Here is a 27701-nt window from a genome sequence, read left to right as displayed (position 1 = left end):
GCACTCGCGTCAGCAGGTCCAGCCCAAACTAGAGCGCACCAGACGACTTGCTGCAATTCGCATGAGTGACCTCCAACTGCGCTGCACGTGTGGAGCTCAGAAAGAGAGCATGCAGACTCCACGCAGACAGGCTTTGCAAGCTGGACTTGAACCCAGGTCCCAGGAAGGAGCCGAGAGGCAGCGGCGCCGACTTTCCCTGCAGCTCCTCTCGCTCCCCGTCTGACTCAGCGTTGCTCACTCCTGGCAGCTCCAGGCCTGAACCCCCTTCGGGAAACACACATTCCTCTCTGCACTTCATCACAGCCCAGCGCCGACCACAGGAGCCGCGAGGCCTGGCTTCACTTCGCCCATCTCCGGCGATTCACCACACCACACGTACCAACACTCAGACTGGGGCTGCAGGGGGATCCCTGATCTGGAGAGGGGAGATCGGGACACCCTGGACCGGATCAGTGATCTGGAGGACAGAGAGATCGGGACACCCGGGACCGGATCAGTGATCTGGAGGACAGAGAGATCGGGACACCCGGGACCGGATCAGTGATCTGGAGAGAGGAGATCGAGACACCCCGGACCGGATCAGTGATCTGGAGAGAGGAGATCGAGACACCCCGGACCGGATCAGTGATCTGGAGAGAGGAGATCGAGACACCCCGGACCGGATCAGTGATCTCGAGGACAGAGAGATCGGGACACCCTGGACTGGATCATTGATCTGGAGCAGAGAGATCGGGATACCCTGGACCGGATCAGTGATCTGGAGCAGAGAGAGATCGAGACACCCGGGACCGGATCAGTGATCTGGAGCCAAGGGAGCTGGATTCTGGATGTCTGTGCCTGTCCAGGCTGCGAGCTGCGAGCTGGTGGTCGTGTGGTTACTGCCCGGGTCACCTCTGGCCTCTGCCCCCCAGCCTCCTCACACAGACTCACGGCTGACAGGAAACATCTTTATTCTTTCCGGCACAGGAAGCACAAAACTGTCCAGAAGAGACCCCATGATTCTGTCCTACAGTTCCTACGGGTGGGGGGGTCAGAGGGCGGAGGTCGCCCCTCCCTCCTCCTCCTCCTCCTCCTCCGCTGGCAGAGCCATGGCTGTGGCTCCTGAGCTGCCCTCCTGCCTCCGGCTGGCGGGACGGGGGGCAGAGGAGCGCCCACCCCCCTGCCCAGGCCTCCTGGCGGTGCCGAGTGTCCATCTCTCCCCGGGGACCTCCAGCCCCTCTAGGGCAGGGGCCCGGGCGTGCAGTACAGCTGGCACACTGTGCGGCTCAGCACGGGGCCCAGATTCCTGGAGACAGAGAGACGGGTCACTGCGCCAGCTGTGCAGACAGGGCAAGGCCGGCCCCCTGCTCTCTAGCGCCCCCTGTAGGCGGCTGGCCGCTCCCACGCGGGCGGGCAGGACCCACCTGTGCAGTTTGCCGTATCGGACGGAGGACAGCAGTCTCTCCCTCTCCTGCTCGGTGGTGCAGCTGTCGTAGGCCTGCAGCAGACTAGCGAGAGGCGGGAGAGAGGTCAGACACGCAGGCCCAGGCTGGACTGTCTCCCACTCAACCCCCTCAAGCCCCTGTGATGCTAAATCATTCTGAGCAAACAGCACCACCTAGTGGCTGCGAAGGAGAAATGCAATATCACCCCTAAACAGAAAGGTACAAAGTATTACGGCAGTGATTTCTGACAAGAGATGTACACCTGCTCACAGGTCTGTGTATACCGTACACCTGCTCAGCATAGTTCACCTGTTTACAGTGCTGTAGATACTGCACACCTGCTCATAGTAGATAGGTAAACTTTATTGATCCCTAATGGAAATTGATATAGATAGTTATACAGATGTATAATTGATACAGATAGACAGTGCTGTAGATACTGCACACCTGCTCACAGTGCTGTAAATTCTTCATACCTGCTCACAGTGCTGTACTGCTCGAGAACTGCTGCAGCCTTGTCTCCAGAGATGCCACTGATCTGCATTAGCTGTCGAGCAAAGACTTCCTTCACCGTCTGAGCCTGAGAGGAAACAGAGGAGAGAGACAGTACTATACTGTACTGGACCAGAACACAGAGGAGAGAGAGATACAGTACTGTACTGGACCAGAACACAGGAGAGAGAGAGATACAGTACTGTACTGTACTGGACCAGAACACAGGAGAGAGAGAGACAGTACTGTACTGGATTGGACCAGAACACAGGAGAGAGAGAGACAGTACTGTACTGGATTGGACCAGAACACAGGAGAGAGAGAGACAGTCCTGTGCCGGACCAGAACACAGGAGAGAGAAATACAGTCCTGTGCCGGACCAGAACCAGGGCAGAGAGAGACAGTACCTTGTTCTTCACAGCTCCCTGGTTGAAGTCGGTGAAGGTGAGAAGAGAGCAGGGGGGTGTCGGCGAGGGGGGGGGCTGTGGGGGCAGGACACCCCAGTCCTCGTCCCCGGAGCGACTCTGCAGGGTGCGGTTCTGGACAGAGAGACAAACAGGCAACAGCCCTTCAGCACACTGCCTGACCGGAGAGAGTCTAACCTGGAGTCGCACCTCCCCCCGTCGGGCCGTACCGCGTAGATCCTCTGCAAGAACCGGGTCATGACCGTGAGGTAGGCAGCAGACTCTCGGACATCCTGCGTGCGCTTGACGAAAAACCCATCCACAACCTGGAGGGAGGAGAGAATGAGTGAGGGAGTCTGTCTGTCTCTCTGTCTGTCTCTCTGTCTGTCTCTCTGCGCGCTGTACCTGTGTGTTGACGATGGCCTGGCTCAGAGTGCTCTCTGGGAGGCTCAGGTGAGTTGCAGATCGATAATTCTCCACCAGGTATATCGGCTTCCTCAGCCCACAGCGCTTGAGCCGGAACTGGGCAGGGAGAGAACGTGACCGGGAGTCTGAGAGCAGGGACTCCCCAGAGAGGAGGACACGGGTATCGGGGCGCAGGGTGGAGAAAGGGACACAGGTATCGGGGCGCAGGGTACCTTCTGCTCCCGGAAGCGGCCGTCGATGATGCTCCCACACAAGTCGTCCATTCTCTTCCGCTCCACGATGTAATCCAGCACCAGCTCTCGTGCTGGGGGGGCGCGCAGCTGACCTGGCAGGGCGGGGTCGACCCCCCACACACAGTCACACAAATGAATAAACAGCATTTACACCCCTGACCCCCGGCCTCCGACCCCTGACCCCTCACCCCTCACCTGGCACAAAGTCCACCCTCTGCCTGGCCACCCACAGGAAGTCGCCCACGTGGAGCTTCCGGACATCAAACTGCACCCCGTTCCTGCGCAGCTCCAACACCAACTCCTGCTTCCGGGCGCTGGAGCCGCTGGGAGAGAGAGAGAGGGGGGCCTGCTACACAACACTGCACAACACAGACACAGCTGCGCAACACTGCACCACAAATGGCTGCATTCCTCACTGCCCTGTACCCCGTGGTCTCGATGAAGTCCACACACAGCAGGATCTCGAAGGTCCCGGGCAGCAGTGTGACCTCCGGCGTGGGGTCACTGCTCCCACCCCACGAGGCCTTCGAGCTCCCCGAGGCCTGGCTGTTTCCTGCGCCGGAGAGCCCAGGATCCTCTGCCCCTGTCCGGGCCGGCAGGGCAACCGCAGGCTCCTCCTCACTGCTGGAGACGAGACGGAAATGACTGGAGAGGTCCGGCCTTCTGAGGTCACACCTTCCCCCTTCAGCCTGGCCTGCAGAGACTTGGAGAGTCTTTGTTCTAAACTGCTTGTTCAGAGCTTTGACAGGTGTGCGGAGCAGAGCAGAGCAGAGCCCTGACCAAAGGTTGTTATTTATCAGTGTGAGTATTTATCTGTGTAGCTTAATCATTAACTGCCACAGACAGGCGTGCAGGAAACAGAACCACAGAGACCAGCGTGCAGGAACCACAGAGACCAGCATGCAGGAACCAGAACCACAGAGACCAGCGTGCAGCGCACTGTGACCAGCATGCGGGAACCACAGAGACCAGCGTGCGGGAACCACAGAGACCAGCGTGCGGGAACCACAGAGACCAGCGTGCGGGAACCAGAACCACAGAGACCAGCGTGCAGGAACCAGAACCACAGAGACCAGCGTGCAGCGCACCGTGACCAGCATGCGGGAACCACAGAGACCAGCGTGCGGGAACCACAGAGACCAGCGTGCAGGAACCAGAACCACAGAGACCAGCGTGCAGCGCACTGTGACCAGCGCCTTCAGGGCCTCACCACTCAGTTCGTGTCTCCCCCGGCTGCGGCTCTTCCTCGCCCTCCTCCTCTTCCTCCTCCGTCAGGTCCACTGTCTGGGACCCCTGCGCCCCATCTTTCAGGGGGGATCCCCGCTTCTCCAGCCTCTCTGCCAGCTCCCTGCCCTTCTCAGTCAGGGAGTACCTGGACACAGACGTGACAAGTGTACCAACATAAAAAAGGGATCATGCAGCCCCAGACCAGCCCTGTCCGTCCACACAGAGACCAGACCAGCAGACCCGTCTGTCCACACAGAGACCAGACCAGCAGCCCTGTCCGTCCACACAGAGACCAGTCCACACAGAGACCAGACCAGCAGCCCTGTCCGTCCACACAGAGACCAGTCCACACAGAGACCAGACCAGCAGCCCTGTCCGTCCACACAGAGACCAGTCCACACAGAGACCAGACCAGCAGACCTGTCTGTCCACACAGAGACCAGACCAGCAGACCTGTCTGTCCACACAGAGACCAGACCAGCAGACCTGTCTGTCCACACAGAGACCAGTCCACACAGAGACCAGACCAGCAGACCTGTCTGTCCACACAGAGACCAGTCCACACAGAGACATGATGACTCACCTGGCTGGAGAGTGTGTCTTGAGCAGCAGGTCTTTCTGGATCAGTGTGCTGACCGATGACCAGGCTGTGTACTTGCTGCCTGGTTCCGGCTGCAGGCAGCAGAGAAGCAGCAGAGAGAAGGACCAGACAGCAGGTTTAACCTCACCGTGAGAAAACAAAGCTGCGACCAAGATGGGAGAGAGCTATGGGACACACACTCACACAGACACACTCACACACTCACTATACCAGAGTGAAGGACTTGTCACACAAAGGCTGGGCCTCCCTCTGCAGCTCCGACTTCAGCAGGAAACCGCAGCTGCCTGCAGCCTGAGAGGGACAGAGGGGACACAGAGGGCCAGGCGTCAGCTCAGGCAGCAGACTGAGAGCAGGGCGAGCACACTGTGAGCAGGGGGCGAGTACAGTACCTGGCTGTGCCGGTACAGAGCCACCAGCACTGCGTATCCTCCAGAGCCCTTCTGCGGGACGTACTCCCTGGCCCTCCTCCCCCCTCCACCCGCTGGCTGCCTCCGCTTCTGAAACAAAGGAGAGCAGAGGTGTGGTCTCACAGTGACCTGGGCCCTTCAGAGCTCCTCACTGCGCTGTGGCCCAGCCCGAGGGCCGCAGGACACACTCACCCTGGGAGACGCCTGGGGGCGCTCCGGGGGGGGCTCTGCGCTCCTGTTGCGTCGCGGGGGGGGCGCGTCATCCTCCGGGAGAGAGTGGATGGGGGCGTCCGGACCTGCAAGAGGAAAGACTGTCCCTGAGGGAGAGGAGGAGAAGGGATCCAGACAGAAGCACCCTGTCACCGTGGGAACGCCACACCGCGCCCCCTCGCCTCTCTCTCCATCCTATCTTCCAGAACAGGCGGGGAACAGCGAGGGACAGTCTGGCCCGCTCCGCGACAGTCGGGGGGCTCACACTGGCTGCCGGGACGCCGCCTCACCGTGCTCGGAGTAGTACTGCTCCAGGCGCTCGTCCAGGATCCGGCAGATCCCGTCTCCGAAGTGCTGCAGGATCTTGGCCTCCCTGCCGTTCCTCAGAGGGAGGGGGTACTTCCTCAGGGAGCCGATGGCCTGGGGGAGGGAAGCGCGCCGTTACCCCAGGGGCAGAGCGAAGGGCCGCGTCTGCCCCAGCGTCCTGCCCCTCACCTTCTGGTAGGTGAACTGCGTGCGCTGCCCCTTCTCCGCCGCAGAGTCGCGCAGCTCTGTCAGCCAGCGCAGGAACAGCGGGTTCGGGCACCCCGGCACAGCGCGCTTCCTGCCGAACTGCACCTGGCCTGACGCCATCGCCTCCTCGAACCCTGGACCCCGTCAGACTGCAGCTCCTCGAACCCTGGACCCCGTCAGACTGCAGCTCTTCGAACCCTGGACCCCGTCAGACTGCAGCTCCTCGAACCCTGGACCCCGTCAGACTGCAGCTCCTCGAACCCCGGTCCCCGGACCCTGCCGGACCTCCACAGCGGGGAGGGGGGACAAACGGCGCTCTGAGCTGCAGCTGTGCCGTGGCGAGACAGAAACACGACAGAGACACCGAGCCGGCCCGGCAGTCACGCCGGGCAGCGCTCCGGACTCCAGCTGCAGGGCTCCCTTTGCCCCGGAGATACCCCAGCGAGCCTGAAAGCTCCCCACCAACACCAGCACCACTAGCCTTTCTTGCTCCCCGAAACCGCTCCGCTATTCAAACGCTTCCGGCTGCAGCCGAGCGACCATAGAGTTCATGCTGGAGCTAGAGCGCATAGAGAGAGGCCTTGAGAAAGAGCGCAGCGCTGCCTTGTGGTCATAGGGCGCTTAGCCGCGCCCTGTGACAGCACTAAGCAGGCTGGTGTTCACACCTCTTGCCAATAATCGGCTCCCTGCGCTGCCCGCTATGAGAGTAGATACGGTGTCTAACCAGAGGACACGCACGCACAGGGTGTTTCTAGGTATTACTCCTTCTAACAGCTTCGTCAGTAACAGCAAAACAACAGGTGAGCTGATGGAATGACCACTAGAGCCAGGAGTTAACTCTGTCCTGCCCAGACACTTGCAATGGGTAGTGTGTATGTTGTGTTTGTGTACTTGTAGTGTGTGTGGCCTGTGTGTTCAGAGTGTGTTGGTGCTGTGAGGTGTGGTGTGTTTGTGTTTTTTGCTGTGTGCTATGTGTGTTTAGTGTGTTGTGCTATACTGTGTGGTGCTGTGTGAACAGTACAGTCACTGTGCATTCAAAAGCATACAGAATGTGTGTATGTAGTTGTGAGTGTGAGTGTTTGTAAGTGTGTGGATTTTGAGTGGGTGTGTGTGTGAGAGGTTGTGTGTGCGCAGTTGAAGGTGTGTGTGCAGTTGAAGGTGTGTGAGGTCGTGTGCTGTTGTGGGTGTGTGTGTGTGGTTCACTGTGTGTGTGCTGTTGAGGGTGTGTGTGGTTCACTGTGTGTGTGTGCAGTTGAGGGTGTGTGTGTGGTTCACTGTGTGTGTGCAGTTGAGGGTGTGTGTGCCGTTCACTGTGTGTGTGCAGTTGAGGGTGTGTGTGCCGTTCACTGTGTGTGTGTGCTGTTGAGGGTGTGTGTGGTTCACTGTGTGTGTGTGCAGTTGAGGGTGTGTGTGGTTCACTGTGTGTGTGTGCAGTTGAGGGTGTGTGCCGTTCACTGTGTGTGTGTGCTGTTGAGGGTGTGTGTGCTGTTGAGGGTGTGTGCGCGCACTCTACCCTGTTCCATCCCTCTGTATCCAGCAGGATTCCGTTAGAACACCGGGAGGGAAGGGAAGACGCTGGGCAGCTCGCTCTGAATTCCCTGGGCAAGACGGAGCACGCCTCAGGAATCCGCTACTCTCGGGAACAGTTAGAGGAGCTGGGATCAGGTCTCTCCTTCCGTTCCCTTCTCCATGTCTACCCCTCCCTCCCTCCCTGCCCATCTCCTGGAATACGACGGTAATGAGCAATGAATAAGAAATCAGAGTCAACACGTGGAAGGACTGGCCAGGGCACTGGACCCCTCTTTAATATCGTACAGCTCTGTCTGCCCCCCAGTCCCCCTGCCCCGCCCCAGCCACCCACCCACGCCTCTGAGCACAGTGCCTTGCACAAATCCACACATAGAAAAACAGCACCACCTACCCATTCCTGGTAAACACATTTCACCTTGATAAATAAGGAATATACAATTTCCAGGGAATATCCGAATTACTGCCATCCTTTATCAACTGTACAAAACATTACACATAAAACTCCAATAAAAATACAGTGTTGTCAATAAGACTCCCATTGCACAGCAATCTAATCCACTCCAGGATCTGCAGTGTTATCAGCCAGACTCCTCGTGCACAGCAGTCAAATCCACTCCAGGTTTTACCACCATTGTTCAAAACGCATGTAGAAGCAACTATATTCTCTGTAAAACATGGCATGGTTCACACTGCTTTGCACAGGGAGTCTTGGAAAGAATAATTTTCTTTTTTGTTCAGAATAATTATTACTTCTTTTTCTGCTACCACATGCATCAAAGCAGAAAGGATGAACAACATGATCTCTGGGATATATTCTATATGGCACCAGAAAAATGACCAGGTTTATGCATTTCAGGTTTTATCTGCTACAGTTGATCCCACTCTGCCACCACAGGGTCTCCTGCTGCTACAGCAACAGCCGGGTTTGCTGCTACTCCCCAGCCTGAGGTCCCTGAGGTTCAGCCACAGTTCAGTTCAGCATTTCCATCTGGAGACTCAGAGGGATCTCAAGGAACCATTAACTTCTCCCGGTATCTCCAGAATCCCGCAGTCAGGTAGAGTCAGAGACTCATGGAGCCCCCAAGAACACAGCATTTCTCTGCCCTAGGTCACCCAGGGCTCTTTTGGGGGACAGGGACCCCTGTATCTGCACAGCACCAACTCAGACACAGCAATTCCACACAGGGCAGGCACAGCATACAAAACACTTTCATTTAAAAACAAATAAAAACATTTCCCGTGCCCACGTCCAGTCCCAGTCCCAGGATCCGTTCTGTCCTGAACAGATCGCAGTATTTTGTGTGTCAGACAGCCGTGCCGCTCAGGGCCCGGGCTGGGGTGACTCTCTCCCCCCTCGAGTTTCGGGTGGTGTTTGAACTTCTGTGGCCGCGGCGCTCGGAGCCAGAGGGCGGAGGAAGAGGCGGGGAGCAGCGGCCTTCACCTTCCAGCAGGACAGAGCCGGGAGCAGCCCCCCCCGCTGGCCGCGCTCAGGGCTGCGGCTCGTCGTCGCTCTGCAGGGGCGAGCCGCAGTGCAGGGCGCCCGCCAGCCTCTTGGCGGTGGTCTTGCGCAGCAGCGGGCTGTGGGGGTGCGCGTCGTGCAGGTGCTGCAGCAGGGAGTCCTGCGTGGGGGCGGTGTAGCCGCAGTCCTCGCACACGTACAGCTTGCTGCGCCGCTCCTTGTAGGCGTACTGCTGGGTCACGCCGTGGATCTTCTTCATGTGGGACTCCAGCGAGCAGCGCTGCGTGAAGGCCTTCTCACACTGGCCACACTTATAGGGCCGAACGCCTGGGGGCAAGAGGGAGCAGACATTAGATCCCACTGCCCCAGCCAGAGATCCCACTGCCCCAGCTAGAGATCCCACTGCCCCAGCCAGACATCCCACTGCCCCAGCCAGAGATCCCACTGCCCCAGCCAGAGATCCCACTGCGGCAGCCAGAGATCCCACTGCCCCAGCTAGAGATCCCACTGCCCCAGCCGGGACACTGCCCCAGCTAGAGATCCCACTGCCCCAGCCAGGCATACCACTGCCCCAGCTAGAGATCCCACTGCCCCAGCCAGAGATCCCACTGCCCCAGCCAGACATACCACTGCCCCAGCCAGTATAGTGAGGTAGTGCTGTCCAGTGTGTGTTGTGTGTGAGGTAGTGCTGTCCAGTGTGTGTTGTGTGTGTCCCAATGGAGTGAGGTAGTGCTGTCCAGTGTGTGCTGACCGGGCTCACCTGTGTGTGTGCGGACATGTCTCTTCAGGTCGAAGGTGTCGTTGAAACCCTTCCCACAGTAAGTGCACAGGTGTCTCTTGCTGTCGTTGTGACACTTCATGTGTCGATTCAGCATCCGTTGAAACTGAAAGCTCTTCTGACACACCTGACAGGTGAAGAGCTCACCTGAAGGCGGCTCACCTGTTGTCACCTGGCAGAGAGAGAGGGGTTAATACAGACACACTGACTGGACACTCCAGTACATGAACACTCACTGAGAGAGAGGGGTTTATACAGACACACTGACTGATTGGACACTGGACACTGGAGAAGGGTGCTGGTCACTGTCCTTCTGCTTACCTTCATTTTGGACCGCACATAGGTGGTCTTCTTCAAGCAGCTGCCATTGACCTCTGAACTCTGACCTGTGCCCTGCGCTGTGCATGACGGCAGCTCGGCAGCGTGTGGCAGTGTAGGGGTGTGGGGGGGGCGCGTGGACAGGCACAGGGCCGACTCCGCTGGGCTGGCCTCCGACTCCTCCAAGCAGGTGGAGACGCCCAGTGAAACTGCGGAGACACACAGGGTCAGACACAGCTGCTACAGTGGCAGGGGCTTCAACTGCAGACTCTACCAGCTCCTTCTGAGGGACAGACAGTCCCAGACACACGCAGTAACGGGCAGTCCTGTCCAGGACAGACATGAGGAGCACAGCTCAGCGCAGTATGAGGGAGTACGGTACCCTGGAGCACAGCATAGCTCAGCACAGTACAGCTCAGTACAGTATGAGCGAGTACAGTACCCTGGAGCACAGTATAGCTCAGCACAGTATGTGGGAGTACAGTACAATAGAGTACAGTATACTATGGGGGAGTACTACACAGTACAGTAGAGTACAGTACAGTATGGGGAGTACCACACAGTACAGTAGAGTATACTATGGGGGAGTACTACACAGTACAGTACAGTATACTATGGGGGTTTACCACACAGTACAGTAGAGTACAGTACAGTATGGGGAGTAAAGTACAATATACTATGGAGGAGTACCACACAGTACAGTACACTATGGGGGTTTACCACACAGTACAGTAGAGTACAGTACAGTATGGGGAGTACCACACAGTACAGTAGAGTACAGTACAGTATGGGGAGTACAGTAAAGTACAATATACTATGGGGGAGTACTACAGTACAGTAGAATAGAGTACAGTACAGTATGGGGAGTGCCACACAGTACAGTAGAGTACAGTATACTATGGGGGAGTACTACACAGTACAGTAGAGTACGGGTGAGGCTGTGCTGACAGAGTGGGGGAAAGGGGGGGCTCCTTGTAGGAGGTTGGTTGCTTTATTTACCCCCCTCCCCCGTTAGCAATCCAGGGTGGGGCAGCACTATTGTCCCTTTGTTGACGTGAGAGAGTCAGTTTACTGCAGCTCTGCAGGTCAGACCTGCTGAGCCAGAGCTACCAGCTGCATAGCACAGTTCTGCACAGCTACACAACACAGCACAGACACACATCATAGCACAGCTACTGTACACAACACAGCATAGCTACACAGTACAGACACACAACACAGCACAGACACACATCATAGCACAGCTACACAACACAGCATAGCTACACAGTACAGCTACACAACACAGCACAGACACACATCATAGCACAGCTACACAACACAGCATAGCTACACAACACAGCACATACACACATCATAGCACAGCTACACAACACAGCATAGCTACACAGTACAGCTACACAACACAGCACAGACACACATCATAGCACAGCTACATAACACAGCACAGACACACTGCAGAAACACAGCACAGCTCCACAACACACCACAGACACACAGCACAGCTACACAACACAGCACAGCTTTACATCATAGCACAGCTACACAACACAGCACAGACACACAGCACAGCTACACAGCACAGACACAAAACACGCTGCAGAAACTGCACAGCTCCACAACACAACACAGACACACAGCACAGCTACACAGCACAGACACAAAACACGCTGCAGAAACTGCACAGCTCCACAACACAACACAGACACACAGCACAGCTACACAGCACAGACACAAAACACGCTGCAGAAACTGCACAGCACCACAACACAACACAGACACACAGCACAGCTACACAGCACAGACACAAAACACGCTGCAGAAAATGCACAGCTCCACAACACAGCAACACAACAGACTCCAGAAATACAGCACAGCTCCACAATACACCACAGACACACAGCACAGCTACACAACATACTATAAACTCATGACACACCACACTATAAACGCACAGCACAGTGCCTTGCAGTAAAGTGTGGTTGTCCAACACTACAGTACACCATAGTCGTCACTACTCTTTCTGATTAATAATGAGCTCGTGCAGGCTGTCACAGTGCGTTCATCACCTCTACAGTTGTAGCTAGAAAACAAGAGGGAATTTGTTTGTTGACAAAGCCCGCAGTAAATCAGACGATTTGCAAATCCTCTTGCAAATGACCAGATCTTGTCATACGGTGTGTAACGGTACAGAACACACAACTCTACAGACAACACAAGCTGTGGGGTCTACTGTATAAAGTATAACACACTGTGTTAAACTGTGGTATATACTGTAGTACACTATAACACACTGTAGTAAACTGGTATAATGTACCACGCTACAGTAAACTGTGGAATATACAGAAATGCACTATGACACACTGTAGTAATCTGTTTTATAGCTGTAGTACACTATAACACACTGTAATACACTGCGGTATAAACACACCAACATAATGTAGGAAACTGCGACAAGCTATAATACAGTAGCTCAAAACAACGAAGAAAACAGCCGCAATGTGCCCCCCCGCTTTGAGTCCGGGGTCAGAGACATCCGCCTGGCCGAACCGGGCCCGCGCGCAGTCCGAACCGGGGGAACGCGAGACCGAGGAGCAGGGAGCAGGCAGGAGTCCTGCGCCCGTCGCAATCTGCACCCTGGTGTTTGCTAAGGGAGGCTCGCTCTCCGAGCCCGTTATGTCCCTATAGCGTTTACACTATAAACATTAACCAGCCGGGACTCCTGCGCTGGGAACAATGGGGCTGGGTGCCGGGGGGGCGGCCGTGCGCCCCCTCTGCGGTGGCGGGTTTCCTTATCAAGGTGTGTTACCGTGTAGTTCAGGTGTTTCTGCGCGCCGCGGTGACGCACACAGCCCCCCCCATCTCCCGCCCGGGTGCTCAAGGAAGTCGCTGTAAATAACTTTGGAAAAGTGATCAGGAATCGAGAAAGCAGCGGGCCTTCACCTAGTCACTCACAACAGTCTTTCTCACGTCGAATCATACCATCTTATTGCCCCTGAAACAACTGCGAGACACTGCTGGTGTAAAAGCTGGCGAATCCGTCTAAAAACACCCGGTAGATGGATCTCGGCAGTAAAGCTTAGGTAGGGCTATCGCATTCCGTTAGGTGAGCTTCTGTTAAAGTGTGCCTGCTGAAGTCCTAGTCGCGCAACGCCGAAGAGAGCTGTTCGGTCAAATCGTCCGGAAAAACGACATGTAAATCCGTTCGCTCGGACGCGACTGCGTCTCAAAACCCGAAGGCAGCGGCGCTCAGCTCTCCCGCTATCCAGGAGGAAGTGTCCCGGGTCTGAAGGTCGCGCCGCCGGCTCGCGGGGGCGCGGGGACTCGTGTCGGGGCAGAAGGGGTTTCGGGGAGCTCACCCGGGATGTAGATCTCCCCCCGCTCGTCGTCGGGCAGGTCGCTCCAGTTCCTCTTGCCCGGGGAGACGCAGGGCTTCTTGACGAGAAAGGCTCTGGGCATGTTGAGGTAACGTTTCGTCTGTGCCCTCTCCGTCCCTCGCTGGCGGCGCCAGGTGAAAGCGATCCCAGCTAACCTGCCCGAATGAGACAGGGCGAGGGAGCTGGACGCGAGAGAAACTTTTCTTTAGAAGAAAAATCTTCTCCAACTTCTCCCTCTGCTTGTGCGTTCGGGTCGGGCGCAGCTTCGCGTTTGTTTTCTGCTAGTCCGCCGTCTCTGGAAAGAGTTTCGAAGCAGCGGAATCTCCAGAGAGTCTCTTTGTTGTGAGAAAAGAAAGACCGAAACGCAGCACCTGGGGCCGGCGAGCGCAGAGGCGGGCTGCCTGTTACCTGCTCGCTAACGGAGCGCAGGGCGGCCGGGAGCCTATTGAAAAGCACAGGCAGCTGCCGGCAGGTAAAATTCGCCAGGAACGAAGGCGGTATGGCGCATGCGTCCAGAAATAACGGTGACAACCTCCTATTTGAGTTACCTGTCGGACCGGTTTGTCACAGTGCTGGGAGAGAGGGAGGGAGAGAGAGAGAGAGAGAGAGGGCGGGTGGGGGGAGAGGAGGAGGAGAAGGAGGAAACGGGCCTTTAAATTGAAAACGAACAAAAAAAACCTCAGGTGACGACTGGTTTGGTAGGTGTCCTCGCCCACACTGCGCACCCACAACTCGGCTCTCTCCCCCCCCAGAATGCCCGCGGGACTGAGCGCCTCTCGCTGTGTCTGTACGCGGTCCTGCGTGTCCGTGTGCGGCGCTGCGGGGGGACCTGTTGATCAGTATGTCTGAAACGGCCCCGTCTGTCCGGCTGTCCGGCAGCCTGCAGCGTGGCTGTCCCGTCTACCACACCCAGGGGACTGGTGTCGCTGGCTGGGCCCCCTCAGGACACACACAGGACAGCCATCGAGCCCCTGTCCCTGTGGTGTCTGGGGTGTGAGTGAGTGTCAGCAACGGGCTCTCAATCCACAGGAACAAGTACAGGTGAAAAGAGACCACGGGAACCACAACGTTTGGCTGTGGACCCTTCTTCTTGGGGAGCACTGTACCCCCCGAACGTTCCCGAGATCCTCCGGGCGCAGACGTGCCTCACACAGGGGCGTGACTCTCCCCCAGTCTGCATTCCAGCCTGTCCCTCCTGGAGAGAAACGAAACGAATAACAAGCCAGGCTAATTGTGTCGATTAACACAACACAACACAGCGCAGGACGAGTGGACCAGGGCAGCCAGCCTGATACTGGCTACCAGTACAGCTTTACTGGTGAGAGACTGGTCCAGTCCTGTTAGACCAGGAGGACAGCTGGTCCGCTTGTTCTGGTCCAGTCTTGTTAGACCGATAGGACAGCTGGTCCGCTTGTTCTGGTCCAGTCCAGTTAGACTGGGAGGACAGCCGGTCTGGTGGTTCAGGTCCAGTCTTGTTAGACCGATAGGACAGCTGGTCCGCTTGTTCTGGTCCAGTCTTGTTAGACCGATAGGACAGCTGGTCCGCTTGTTCTGGTCCAGTCCAGTTAGACTGGGAGGACAGCCGGTCTGGTGGTTCAGGTCCAGTCTTGTTAGACCGATAGGACAGCTGGTCCGCTTGTTCTGGTCCAGTCCAGTTAGACCGGGAGGACAGCCGGTCTGGTGGTTCAGGTCCAGTCGGACCGGGAGGACAGCTGGTCCAGTGGTTCTGTTGGACACACGCACTGATTTGCAGGTAGTCGGGTGGAGACGCCTGTCTGGGCTCCTGAAGGGGGGCTGGGGCTCGTTAGTGTGACAATGGGGATTTCGAAGGGGAGTGCGAACAGAGAGACTCAAGGGAGCCAGTGAGGGCGCAGTCCGAGTACAGTCCAGCACCCCAGGACTGCGCCCCAGTGCAGTATGGACTGGGCCGGGCCTCAGCACCAGGGCGGGGCACACCGGATCAGAACAGCGAATCCAGCTGCTAGCGGACTGACATCACAGACAAAATGCAGGTCAGAGGTCAGAGGTCGGGGAAGTGGAAACACACTAGAGCAGCGAGAGGAGGGTTTGGGGACCTACAGGACAAACACGGACAGTGGCTAGAATCAGTCCCAACCTCCGTCTCGGACCCGGAATCCCGCAGGCCTGGACGGCACTGGGGGTTCTTCCTCCTGCTGCTCCTGTCACTCTCTCCTCCTCTCTCCTCTCTCCTCTCTCCTCTCTGTATTCAGTACAGTTCAATTCCAGGTGCTTTATTGGCATGCCCCATGAGTACAATCGGTGTTGCCAAAGCAAAACAAATACAGTTCACATAAAACAACAATCTACAGACATTTACAATAAAGACACGGTCATGAGATATTCACATATAAACATCTGGAGCATTGGTGGGAGACAGACTCACTGTTCCTCAGGCTGGGACAGGAGATCACACATTGGGCTGCCAGTTCAACAGAGTCCCCACTCTGGACAGCCAGGTCTGCCTGTTTCCAGTGTCAGTATCTCTCTCCTCCTGCTGCTGCTCCTATCTCTCTCTCCCTCTCCTCTCTCCGAGTCTTCGCGCAGCCGGTCGGACCGGCCCTGCCGCGGGATCATTCCGAGACTGACACCTGTCGGCGCCGCCCGGCCACGCGTGTTACCTGCATGCCTCAGCGCCCTGCCCACCTGCGGAATGACTCTCGGTTTCCGAGAAACCCCTTCCCTTTCCTCTGCGGAGCCAGAACCTGCCCAAGCACATTCCCCCGTCCCGGCGTTCCGGCTCTCCGGACACGGCTGGGCTCTGGGGAGAAGCTGTGGCTTTTAATTGTCCCCATGGCAGCGCAGTTCGACAGCATTTGGCTGCATCTTCGCATCTCACTGGCCAGACGAACGAAGCTCAAGGGGCTAGTGTCTGTCACAGAAGCCCCAGGAAGTCAGGCCCTGCTGCTGTTACTGTTGATATCACTACTGGTGTCACGACCGCTATCACTACTTATAACACTAATGTTATTATTGTTGATATCACTACTGAAATCACTACTGCTGCTGTTACTGTTGAAATCACTACTGGTGTCACGACCGATATCACTACTGTTATTATTGTTGATATCACTACTGAAATCACTACTGGTGTTACGACCGATATCACTACTAATATCACTACTGCTGTTGTTAATGTTGATATCACTACTGGTGTCACGACCAATATCAGTACTGTTATTACTGTTGATATCACTACTGGTGTCAGGGCCGATATCACTACTGCTGCTGTTACTGCAGTGTCCAGCAGTGTCCAGCTGTGTCTCCAGAGTGCGGCAGGACCGCTGGTGCAGCCTGAGAGGTGCCTCACACTCACGGAGAGAGGGAGTGGTGGGAACAGTGGGGGCAGACACTACTGCTGCTGTTACTGTTGAGTAGGTGGTGTGACAGGCCTGTGGAGAGAACAGTCAGGGCAGTTTGGGCAGGGTGAGTCCTCTGTTCCCTCCTCCTCTGCCCCATCTTTCTCTCCTGCTACCCCTCTTCCCTGCCTGTGGTCACTGAGCCTGTCCTCTCTGGGCAGCCAGGTCTGCCTGTGTCCAGTATCTGTGTCGAGGCTGAGGTCACTGAGCCTGTCCTTCATCAGGGTCTGTTTGCCCTTGCTGTACCTAACCTGGCTAGGTTCCTGGGCAGTGAGCGTTGTCATTGCATTTGTGTTATAGTAGTGTGTGTGTCCCAGTGTCATTTGTCTTGTGCTGTGATGAGATTGACTCTGGTTTGTGGTGCTCTAGCAGTGCTGTCCTGAGGCTGGCTGGTGTCGGTGTGGCTCAGGTCAGTGAGCCTCAGGACCAGCAGGCTCGGGGGGCTCTGTTTTGGGCTCAGCTCTTGGCTCAGCAGGGCCTTGTGGTGAAAGGAGATTCTGATCTGATTTTGAGGTGGAAGGTGTATTTCATTGCTCTCTCCACCATGTGTGAGTGCACAGTGGGTACTGGCCCAACCCAGCCTGCAGGATTCTCTCCGGGCTCTGACAGCCCAGCATGGGGACTGAGACCAGGACAGCTCAGCTCTTCCTGTGTGCTGTGACAGCTTCCTTATCTCCACGCTTCCTATGCAAATCCCCTGGGATATTTTCCGGCTGTCAGAACAACATTAGCAATATTCTCCCTGTATGAGTCTGTAATCCGATAGTTTGGTGGTATAACAGTATAGCACTATACAGCTGTGTCACTGTGTGTCAGTGTGTCAGTGTGTATTAGTGTTTGTTTTCTGTGTCCCTCTGCATCTGTGACTGTGTGTCTTTGTCACTGTGTGTCTGTGCGTGTCAGTGTGTATGTGTGTCAATGTGTGTCTGTCAGTGTGTGTCTGTGTCAGTGCGTGTGACAGTGCGTGTCAGTGTGTGTGTCTGTGTCAGTATGTACATCAGGAATGCTGGTGGATCAGTCCTGTGTTACTCTGCCTCCTGTCCCACCTCTTTCACCGCGGGGACAGGACAGACCTGCTGCACCACTGCTGCTCACAGCTCTGCTGTGTCAGGGTCCTGCAAAAACATCCCACTGGGGCCATCTGGCTGCGCTGCCTGCGCTGTCTGCGCAGCAGCCTTGCCTGCCAACAGCTGTCTGTGCAGCAGAGCAGTTCGTGTCTGCAGGTCCGCAGGACACCACGCTGGTATCGGGGCAGGAGGGCACAGCTGTTAGCTCTCAGGTCTGGGGGCACCGTTAGGACCTGGGCTGTACAGAACTGACCTGGTCTGGGTCTGTAAGAGCTCCTGGGGCACCTGGGCCTGCAGGGGAACTCCACAAGAACCTGTATCTGCCTCAGTGTGTTTCTCAGTGCGTGTTCAGCAGCAGTGTGTGTTTGTGCATCGACGTGTCTCAGTGTGTGTTTCTCAGTGCGTTTGTCACTGTGTGTGTTTGCGCATCGGTGTGTGTCTCTTTCTGTGGCTATTTCTGCTCTATTAATGACCTCAGGTGAAGAACTGGTTCAGCCACACCCATCAAGACATTTCTCGCATGCCTGTGGCAGCGCCCCCTGCTGGTCCTGCCAGTCCGACTCTCCCTTGGCCCTTATACAGCAAGATGTCACCAGACGATGTTACACAAGCACAGTGGTGGCGCACACTGCAGAGCTCACTCGCTGCATGTAGCAGGACAACAGCCTTGAGGCTGTACAGAATTCTTACCACTGTTCCCTTAACCCTGCGGTTCCAGCAAACTTCCAGCACTGCCAATCGCACTGTGCTTTTACCCTGATCTCACTGGATTCTACTGCGCTGTACTGTGCTTTTACCCTGATCTCACTGGGCTGTGCTCTGCTGTGTGTAGAGATGCAGTCTGGGTTGGGGGGTACAGTGAGAGTCGCTGTCTGTAAGTGAACTGGTTGGACCTGTGAGGCAGGAGCCGCTGAGTCACAGGCAGGGGCAGCAGGGGCTGAGAGCCTCTCAGGCTTCCTCTCCCGACCTGCCTGCAGTAGCAGACAGACAGCAAACCGTGTGTCTGTGCACAGGTGCGTGACAAGATCCACCCCCCCCAACAGAGCTCGCCTGCGCAGAGATGAAGACTGGAACCCTCAGCTGCGCAGCTCCACTGCAGGCCTGCGAGCCATGTCCGGGGAAAGAGCTCCTCCTGCTGGGGGGTCCGTGTCATTGCAGTGCCCTCTGCCAGCGCGAACTCCACTCGTCACTGCCAGCGGGAACCTTTGCTTCCGGTCCTCTCCGCCTGCACAGGCCTGACACGGAGCGGCCCAGCAGCCCAGCGGCCCTGCCTGCTCCTCGGGCGCCCTGACTGTTACATTCTGGGCAGGTCCGGGCGGGTCCGGACAGGCTGGGACACGGGAGGCGGGATACCGTTAGGAGAGGAGGGAGGGCCTGGGGGAGCACCCGCGCACAGCGGCTCCGGCGAGTGCAGACTCGCCCCACTGAGCCAGAAAGTCAGCTTCTGAAATCAACAGATTATTACGCAAATTACACAGATGAAGCAGAGGACTTACATGTTAGAGGTATTACCCAGGATCTGTATCCACCTGGAGCGGATCAGACTGCTGCGCACTGGGAGTCTGACTGAAACTAAACTGTTTTCCTTTTCACTGGATTTTTCAAAATGCGTGGGTTTATATTAAATGATTTTATTCTTATTTCTGCCCACAATATTAAATATGTCACAGAGGCAGAAAAGCAACACGAAGAGAACAGGGCAAATTGGAGCTCCTTTAGGGAGGAATCGCAGAGACGTGGCAACAGATTTTCATGGTTCACCTTTTTTCCCCACAGAACATGCCGCTTTCAGACAAGAACTGCATCTGTGTCACCTCCCTGCAGACTGCGTGATGTCAGCTCCTGAACCTGACCTCAGATTCTGTGTGCTGTGAAGACTGATAACAGAGCTGTCCAGTCCCGGTCCTGCAGGGTCAGTGTGTCCAGAACAGGGCTGTCCAGGTCCTAGAGGGTCAGTGTGTCCAGAACAGGGCTGTCCAGTCCCGGTCCTGCAGGGTCAGTGTGTCCAGCCCAGGTCCCTGCTGGCCAGCCTACCTGTACTGGAAGAATTTAACAGCTTCTCCTCCCTCTTCAGGTACTGCTGCTTTGCAGAGGCCCAGAGACCCCTCAGGCACACTGAGCAGCCCTCCCAGCCCAGCCCAGCAACAGCAGCCCTCAACAAGTTAAACATGCAATATCTCAGGGCTCCACAAGAGGGCGCTACAGCACCAGCTCTAACCAGTTTTCATCCCCCTGCTGCAATACCGCAGCCTCCTGCAGTTCTTCCTGGTGGTGCGACTCCCTCACACACCAGCAGGTGGAGCTCTGCAGCCTGCGGCTGGACCAGCCCCCATCTCCCCCGGCCCTCCAGCAGCCCGGGGACCCAGGACACCCCAGCTACAGCGCCCCCCAGGGCCCGGTGAAGGAAGACTCGCAGACAACGGGAAAGTTTAGTGCTTTTTATTAGATACGAGACGATACAAAAACAACACAGACTTCCTGTTCTCCAGTCTGCTGCTGTTGCCTTGGGCCCAGGCACAAGCTTCTCCCCGCCTTCTTACCCCCTCTCTCTCTCCAAGGAATGCTTCACTTAAATAATGTTACAGCATGGAAATGTCAAAGGAAACAGACTGAAAAACAAATATGGATCAACTCCCAGCTGGAATGGGTCGGACCTGTGAGGGCTCAGCTGCTGGGCAGGTCGCCACCAGCAGACCAGCGCCCCCCACAAGTCACCCCGTTCCCCGAGTCTGATCGACACCCCGACTCCTCGCGGAGCTCGTTCGCATCGGGCCCCAGAATTCCCCAACATCAGCTTTAGCGAGAAAAGCAGAAAGGCGAGAGTAATAATCTATTTTAATTTCCTTCATCTGGTTTTGTTTTGTTTGTTTTTTTTTATCTTTTTGAGCGTGTCCTGTAGACTTCTTGTTTTGAAAATGAAACCGAGTGACTCTGGGGGGAGGAGGGGGGGGGGGGAGGCCGCAAGCACTCCCCCCTCCCTGTCCCCCTCTCCCCTGCCCCCCCACCCCCCCGCGGAATGGACAGCCAGGCCTGCAGTGAGCGGAGGCCCCGGAGAAGCCTGGGCCTCGATTTATACAGGGCTCCCCTCCAGGGAGACGACGGAGGCACCGCCCAGCTTCTCGGCCAGGGTGCGTCGGTCCTTGATGTCCTCCAAACCGTTTACCTGCCACTCGTGCTTGATGCCTGCGGGGGGGACAGACGGGAGGCGCTCGTCAGTGTTTCGGCAAGAACACAACCAGCGCTGCGCTGCTCGAACCCAGAGCCACCCCTGTGAGGAAACGGCACCATAACCTCACCCACCCCTGACCTCTGAGCCCCTCCCACTCGGCCACAGCCCCTCCCATTGATCAAGAGGCACCTCCCACTCAACCACAGTCCCTCCCACTTGGCCCAGAGGCCCCTCCCCCTGGCCAGACCCCTCCCAGCAGCCCACAGTCAGAGCACCGCCAGGCTGCTGCCCTCCTGCTCACCTGTGAACTTCCTCTTGATGGCGTCCTTGGAGCTGGCGTAGATCATCTTACTCTTCAGCGGGGCACTCTCCGGCGCCCTGCAGCACAGAGGGGCAGTCTGAGACACACCCCCTCACGCCAGGTACACCCCCTCCTCACGCCAGGTACACACACACACCCCCACCCCCCTCACCCCACGCACACACACCCCCTCCTCACCCCACGCACACACCCTCATCACACCAGGTACACACACACACACACCCCCCCCTCACCCCAGGTACACACCCTCCTCACACCCCTCACCCCACGCACACACCCTCCTCACGCCAGGTACACACACACACACACACCCCCCTCACCCCAGGTACACACCCTCCTCACACCCCTCACCCCACGCACACACCCTCCTCACGCCAGGTACACACACACACACCCCCACCCCCCTCATGCCACGCACACACACCCCCTCCTCACGCCAGGTACACACACCCCCCCCCTCACCCCACGCACACACCCTCCTCACGCCAGGTACACACCGCCCCCCCTCACCAGAAGATGAAGACCAGGTCCTCCTTCTTGGTCTCCTTGGTCTCGTACGTGGCGTCGTACAGCGCGTAGCGACAGTCGTCGGGGGGCAGCATCTTGACGAAGTGCAGGTAGGGGTCGTCGATGGTGGTGCCCACCTCGCCCAGCAGGATCTCGCGCCCCTCCTCCAGCACGATGTGCTTCTTGTCCTCGCTGAGGCAGAAGAGCACCGCCTTCTTCCTCCGCCGCTTCTCCTCCTCGCCCGCCTGCGCCTTGCGCACCTTCATCTCGTTGAACACCATGATGACGTCGTCCGTCACGGTCACGCCGGAGGTCTGCGGGGCCGAGCGCGGGATCAGACAGGACCGGTCAGACAGGACTGGACCAGAACCACAGGCCCAGCTGTCATCCAGGTCAGACAGGACTGGACCTAAACCACAGGCCCAGCTGTCCTCCCGGTCTGACAAGACCGGACCTGAACCACAGGCCCAGCTGTCCTCCCGGTCTGGCAGCACTGGACCAGAACCACAGGCCCAGCTGTCCTCCCGGTCAGACATCTGCAGAGGTACTGAGCAGAACCTGGCCAGAGCTCAGTTTGAACAGAGCAGTCCGGCCCCCGGAGCAGCAGACCCCCCCAGCCTCTGCCCCTCCTGGTCGACACAGCAGCCGGCCCGGCCCGGCCCAGATCGCAGACCGGCCACTTCCTCTCCCCCTCCTGCACGAACTCGCGCGATACTGCGGCAGCACTTCCTCATGCTCCGAATCCCCGCGCGCGCGCGTGCGCGCACACACACACAGACAGACAGGCGCGCGCTCGCTCGCCTCCCGGTTTGACCAAAAAAGGGCGCGTGTGTCAGCGAGACAGATTCAAATCCTGCTCGTGCGGACGGTTAACGGTATCTCTGGGTCCCTCCGCTGTCGGAAGCGGGAGATGCGCACAGGAAATCTTCATTTTCAAGCCTCGAGAGCGGGTTCAGCCACACGGGCCTCAGGGGCCCCGGGCCCCTCGGGGTGCTGGCGGCGGAAACGCCCCGAGCGGTTCTGCTCCCGCCGGGCGCGGCCGGGCTGTCGGCGCTATTTCACCACAGACCCGGGCCTGGCGGCGGTCTCCTCCTCTTCCTCCGCTCAAAAACTGCGGCGTCATCCGCCACCTGCGCGCGAGCGGCGGATCGGGGGGACCGGGTCTCCCCCCGGGAGAATAACGGGGGGCGGGGGTGGACTTGAACCGGGGTCCGGGGGCAACCGAGCCGCGGGGGAGACGGCGGGAGGACGAGAGGAGAGAGTCGCCCCCCTCCTCTTCCTCTTCCTCCTCCTCCCCCCCGCAGCAGCGCTTCCTCTTTCGCACTGCCGGGTCGGGGCTCCGTGCGCACAGCGGCCGGGGGGCACCCCAGACCCGCCCCGCCGGCTTCTTCACCCCCCCGCTCCTCCTCCTCCTCCCGAGCCGAGCCGAGCGGGTCCGGGTCCGGGGTGTCGGCCCGTCTCCTCCCACACAAAGACGCTCCTGCCGGGCTGCCGGGCTCCGGACCGACACGCCCGGGGCGCCTTCGAACTCCCAGCCCAGCCGGGGGGCACCTTAAGGGCCCGAACCGAGCCGAGCCGCCGGGACCCGGAGCCGCAGCGGCTGGCGGGCCGGCCGGCCGGCGAGCGCGAGCCGGTAGCCGGGGTGGCTCGAGCGCCGACATCGCTGCTGTCAAGCTCGCGCGCCCCGGCCGGCCTCGAGGGAGGGGAGGAAGCCGGGTCCGCCGCGAGCCAGAACACGATGGGTGGGGCCGGCGCGCGCTATATTTAGATTGACAAAAAGACGCTCGAGATGCGGCAGGGCGACTCCGCACCGTTATCCGCCCCGGGCACCCCGCAGCGGAGGGAGGGGCGCCCCCGCCAGCGAGAACACAGGGCAGCGCAGCCCGCGGTCCGGTCCGGTCCGGTGCGGTCCGCTCCCGGGCTGGCGAGCCGGCCGGGCAGCGCGAGAGGACGGGAACAAAGGGCCGGGCGCCCGGCCGCGTGCGGGCCTGCACGGGCAGGGAGAGGAAATGGCGCCGGCATCCTCTCTGTGCAGCAACAATGCACCGTCACATCGCCCGGCTAGCTGGCCTAAAACGCGGAAAAAAACCCACGCAGGCACAATCCACACGCCTAAGCCAAGCCCGGGCTGCGAGCGGCAAGACAGCGGGCGAGCCGGGGCGCTACGTACCATTTTGTCGGCTTGTGAAGATCGGGGAGCTGGACTGCAGAGCTGAATGAGCTGCTCGAGACACTTGCTTGTCTGTCCGGGATCCCGCACACTGAGCACAGGCGCGAGGCACGCCGCCCCACCATAAGGGGAGGGAGCAGCATCCGGGGAACGCGCCCGCCGCCCGCAAGGGTTCATGGGAGATGTAGTCCGTGAGGCCAGAGAGGGGCTCTGTTCCCTTGCATGTCTGCCTCCATCACCGAGAGGCAGGACAGTGTTCACGGCTGATTGAAATAAGAAATAAACATTGACACTGATCGAGGTGCTTTCTCTGGGGGCTGGCGGTCCATGCCTGTATGGCGATAGACACGAACAGATAATTTGGCAGATAATGCCAAAAATGCCAAAACACGTAAAACCGTTTCACAGGGAAAAGAAAGAGGAAAACTACTTCCTTATCACGCGAGTAGGCTCATGGGAAACGTAGTTTTCCTCCTCGCCCCTCATCATGAGAATTGTAGTTCCTCGGCCCGCCATGATGGCAAGCAGGATGCCAGGAGTCGGTGACGTAATGCGCAGCGGGGTGTGTGGAGATGTCAGCGTGCTGCTTGCCGGCCGTGATCTGTCACTCGGTGCCCTCAGGCACTGTTTGACATCAAGATCTGTCGCCGCAGCGAGTAAGAAACGGCCCTTGGTCACCGATTGTGCGCACACGCCCAAATTCACACAGTACTGTTCATCACTTCTTACACAAACATCATAATACCGCTCGCAAACACTCCCTCAGAATCAATCGGCTGGTGCCGGACTCTGGAGCTGGGAACCCTGGAGTGGATCTGAGAGGGGTACACTGGGGTCCGATTGACAGGAGAGAGAGGCAGTCATGGCTGGGGGGGCAGGGAGAGAGTCAGAGTCTATATTGTAAATATCTGTAGATTTTATGTTCATTGTATCTGATTTAGCAACACTGATTTATTCACTGGTGGTGCCAATAGAGCGTCAAACTGGCAGGGGGAGAGACAGGGAGAGGCTGAGGCAGACAGGGGGAGAGACAGGGAGAGGCTGAGGCAGACAGGGGGAGAGACAGGGAGAGGCTGAGGCAGACAGGGGGAGAGGCAGGGAGAGGCTGAGGCAGACAGGGGGAGAGGCAGGGGGAGGCTGAGGCAGACAGGGGGAGAGACAGGGAGAGGCTGAGGCAGACAGGGGGAGAGGCTGAGGCAGACAGGGGGAGAGACAGGGGGAGGGGGAGGCAGACAGGGGGAGAGACAGGGGGAGGGGGAGGCAGACAGGGGGAGAGGCTGAGGCAGACAGGGGGAGAGGCAGGGGGAGGGGGAGGCAGACAGGGGGAGAGGCTGAGGCAGACAGGGGGAGAGGCAGGGAGAGGGGGAGGCAGACAGGGGGAGAGGCAAGGGGAGGGTGAGGCAGACAGGGGAGAGGCTGAGGCAGACAGGGGAGAGGCTGAGGCAGACAGGGGGAGAGGCAGGGGGAGGGGGAGGCAGACGGGGAGAGGCAGGGAGAGGCTGAGGCAGACAGGGGGAGAGGCAGGGGGAGGGGGAGGCAGACAGGGGGAGAGGCAGGGGGAGGGTGAGGCAGACAGGGGAGAGGCTGAGGCAGACAGGGGGAGAGGCAGGGGGAGAGGCTGAGGCAGACAGGGGGAGAGGCAGGGGGAGGGTGAGGCAGACAGGGGAGAGGCTGAGGCAGACAGGGGGAGAGGCAGGGGGAGAGGCTGAGGCAGACAGGGGGAGAGGCACGGGGAGGGTGAGGCAGACAGGGGAGAGGCTGAGGCAGACAGGGGGAGAGGCAGGGGGAGAGGCTGAGGCAGACAGGGGGAGAGGCAGGGGGAGAGGGAGGCAGACAGGGGGAGAGGCTGAGGCAGACAGGGGGAGAGGCAGGGGGAGGGGGAGGCAGACAGGGGGGAGGCTGAGGCAGACAGGGGGAGAGGCAGACAGGGGGAGAGGCAGGGGGAGGGGGAGGCAGACAGGGGAGAGGCTGAGGCAGACAGGGGGAGAGGCAGGGGGAGGGGGAGGCAGACAGGGGAGAGACAGGGAGAGGCTGAGGCAGACAGGGGGAGAGGCAGGGAGAGGCTGAGGCAGACAGGGGGAGAGGCAGGGGGAGGGGGAGGCAGACAGGGGGAGAGGCAGGGGGAGGCTGAGGCAGACAGGGGGGAGGCTGAGGCAGACAGGGGGAGAGGCAGGGAGAGGGGGAGGCAGACAGGGGGAGAGGCAAGGGGAGGGTGAGGCAGACAGGGGAGAGGCTGAGGCAGACAGGGGAGAGGCTGAGGCAGACAGGGGGAGAGGCAGGGGGAGGGGGAGGCAGACAGGGGGAGAGGCACGGGGAGGCTGAGGCAGACAGGGGAGAGGCTGAGGCAGACAGGGGGAGAGGCAGGGGGAGAGGCTGAGGCAGACAGGGGGAGAGGCAGGGGGAGGGGGAGGCAGACAGGGGGAGAGGCAGGGGGAGAGGCTGAGGCAGACAGGGGGAGAGGCAGGGGGAGGGTGAGGCAGACAGGGGGAGAGGCTGAGGCAGACAGGGGGAGAGGCAGGGGGAGAGGCTGAGGCAGACAGGGGGAGAGGCAGGGGGAGAGGCTGAGGCAGACAGGGGGAGAGGCAGGGAGAGGCTGAGGCAGACAGGGGGAGAGGCAGGGGGAGGGGGAGGCAGACAGGGGGAGAGGCAGGGAGAGGGGGAGGCAGACAGGGGGAGAGGCTGAGGCAGACAGGGGGAGAGGCAGGGGGAGAGGCTGAGGCAGACAGGGGGAGAGGCAGGGGGAGGCTGAGGCAGACAGGGGGGAGGCTGAGGCAGAGACGAGCCCGGCTGCACAGACAGGAGAAGCTCATGCAGGCGCCTCAGCGAGTTATAGGAAGAGACGAGCTGAGGCGCAGCAATGACACCCCGAACCCGCCCGGACCGCTCGCGAGCTGCGCTCCCACTCCGAAGAGCTTCCTGGTTTGCAGCAGCACGCTCGTGCGGAGCTCCGCGCGCGTCCCCCCGCCCCCCCCTCCTGTCAGGTTCACGAAACTCACTTCCAAATATGGAAGCGAATCGAACGCCGCGCGCCTCACGCCACAGCGGCTCGTGTCGCTCCTCGCCATATAAGGCAATCGGGGCCTCGCGGCGCGCGAGCCGAGCGGGCGGCTGCAACAGGCCGCAGGGTCGCTCCGCGGCGGCGATTCTGCTCCAGCAGGGAGCTGGGAAATAACGGGGCTCCGAGCACCGATCCTCTCTCCGACCCGCTTCACGCGCAGTGCTTTTATCTCCGCTGCTGGCGCGCTCGCTCAGAGAAGGAAACGCCGTTGCTCGGGGTCAAGGGTCATTCCCCGCTGGCTGATGGGAAATGAAGTTCACCCCCCCTCCCCCCCCTTCAGAAAGAAATGCGTGACGTTTGCGATGCTGATCAGTTTTAACGGTTCAGAAACCACACTCGCTGCAGACGAGCGAAGGCCGTTACTTCCGTTTTCTTCACCCGCACACTGGCACGCGCCCTTGAAAATCGGCTCGACGACATATCGCGAGCCGTGTCGCGACGGTGCGCGCGCTGGCGGTCACGGCGGGTGGGTGGGTGTTTGGGGGTCACCAGTCCGCTCCTCGGCGCCGGCGGGGTGCAGCGGGGTGCGACGGCGCAGCGCCATTAGCGCCCCGGGCACGCGCCGCTCGCCGACCGCTCGGCGTCGCCATGACAACGAGAACGGCGAGCGGCGCGCGGGCTCGCCCCCTGGC

General features: G+C 58.9%; 3 protein-coding genes across 6 annotated transcripts; all 3 read right to left on the bottom strand.

The window, feature by feature from the left end:
- Positions 1 to 933: 933 nt before the first annotated feature.
- On the bottom strand, positions 934 to 6491 carry mus81 (MUS81 structure-specific endonuclease subunit). Of its 4 annotated transcripts, none has more exons than XM_015338735.2 (16): positions 5920 to 6491; positions 5715 to 5844; positions 5407 to 5510; positions 5197 to 5304; positions 5018 to 5098; positions 4790 to 4878; positions 4190 to 4351; positions 3406 to 3600; positions 3175 to 3302; positions 2959 to 3066; positions 2726 to 2842; positions 2551 to 2646; positions 2324 to 2455; positions 1901 to 2004; positions 1404 to 1487; positions 934 to 1285 (listed from the first exon to the last, which is right to left on the bottom strand). In XM_015338735.2, exons 1-16 carry the CDS (start codon positions 6055 to 6057, stop codon positions 1031 to 1033), a joined length of 2031 nt encoding a protein of 676 aa, XP_015194221.1. In that variant the 5' UTR covers positions 6058 to 6491; the 3' UTR covers positions 934 to 1030. The 4 variants fall into 4 exon arrangements, with proteins under 4 accessions (XP_015194221.1, XP_015194220.1, XP_015194219.1 ...); XM_015338734.2 differs by having other exon boundaries at positions 3406 to 3603; positions 5197 to 5301; XM_015338733.2 differs by having other exon boundaries at positions 3406 to 3603; positions 5920 to 6490.
- Positions 6492 to 7714: 1223 nt separating this feature from the next.
- Positions 7715 to 14140, bottom strand: ovol1b (ovo-like zinc finger 1b). Its single transcript, XM_006642771.3, has 4 exons — positions 13382 to 14140; positions 10026 to 10231; positions 9687 to 9876; positions 7715 to 9253 (listed from the first exon to the last, which is right to left on the bottom strand). Exons 1-4 carry the CDS (start codon positions 13479 to 13481, stop codon positions 8955 to 8957), a joined length of 795 nt encoding a protein of 264 aa, XP_006642834.1. The 5' UTR covers positions 13482 to 14140; the 3' UTR covers positions 7715 to 8954.
- A 6127-nt stretch (positions 14141 to 20267) lies between these two features.
- Positions 20268 to 24203, bottom strand: cfl1 (cofilin 1). Its single transcript, XM_069180354.1, has 4 exons — positions 24012 to 24203; positions 21845 to 22155; positions 21314 to 21390; positions 20268 to 21026 (listed from the first exon to the last, which is right to left on the bottom strand). The coding sequence occupies exons 1-4, from the start codon at positions 24186 to 24188 to the stop codon at positions 20914 to 20916; spliced, it is 678 nt and encodes a 225-aa protein (XP_069036455.1). The 5' UTR covers positions 24189 to 24203; the 3' UTR covers positions 20268 to 20913.
- Between the last annotated feature and the right edge of the window lie 3498 nt (positions 24204 to 27701).

This window comes from Lepisosteus oculatus, chromosome 18 (genome assembly GCF_040954835.1).
Source record: "Lepisosteus oculatus isolate fLepOcu1 chromosome 18, fLepOcu1.hap2, whole genome shotgun sequence".
NCBI lineage: Eukaryota > Metazoa > Chordata > Actinopteri > Semionotiformes > Lepisosteidae > Lepisosteus > Lepisosteus oculatus.
This window is presented reverse-complemented; position numbering and strand designations above follow the sequence as displayed.

What these genes read in the sequence shown, in the direction of transcription:
- mus81 (XM_015338733.2), bottom strand. Translation starts at nt 6,057, where the DNA reads ATGGCGTCAGGCCAGGTGCAGTTCGGCAGGAAGCGCGCTGTGCCGGGG. An exon ending in GCCCCCAGGCGTCTCCCAGG is followed by an intron (nt 5,305 to 5,406) that starts GTGAGTGTGTCC and finishes CCTTTGTTTCAG; the next exon opens with AAGCGGAGGCAGCCAGCGGG. An exon ending in AAGACACACTCTCCAGCCAG is followed by an intron (nt 4,352 to 4,789) that starts GTGAGTCATCAT and finishes GTCTGTGTCCAG; the next exon opens with GTACTCCCTGACTGAGAAGG.
- ovol1b (XM_006642771.3), bottom strand. Translation starts at nt 13,481, where the DNA reads ATGCCCAGAGCCTTTCTCGTCAAGAAGCCCTGCGTCTCCCCGGGCAAG. An exon ending in ATGTGCGGTCCAAAATGAAG is followed by an intron (nt 9,877 to 10,025) that starts GTAAGCAGAAGG and finishes TCTCTCTGCCAG; the next exon opens with GTGACAACAGGTGAGCCGCC. An exon ending in ACATGTCCGCACACACACAG is followed by an intron (nt 9,254 to 9,686) that starts GTGAGCCCGGTC and finishes TCTTGCCCCCAG; the next exon opens with GCGTTCGGCCCTATAAGTGT.
- cfl1 (XM_069180354.1), bottom strand. Translation starts at nt 24,188, where the DNA reads ATGAACCCTTGCGGGCGGCGGGCGCGTTCCCCGGATGCTGCTCCCTCC. An exon ending in CTTCACAAGCCGACAAAATG is followed by an intron (nt 22,156 to 24,011) that starts GTACGTAGCGCC and finishes TCGGCCCCGCAG; the next exon opens with ACCTCCGGCGTGACCGTGAC. An exon ending in GACCTGGTCTTCATCTTCTG is followed by an intron (nt 21,391 to 21,844) that starts GTGAGGGGGGGC and finishes TCTGTGCTGCAG; the next exon opens with GGCGCCGGAGAGTGCCCCGC.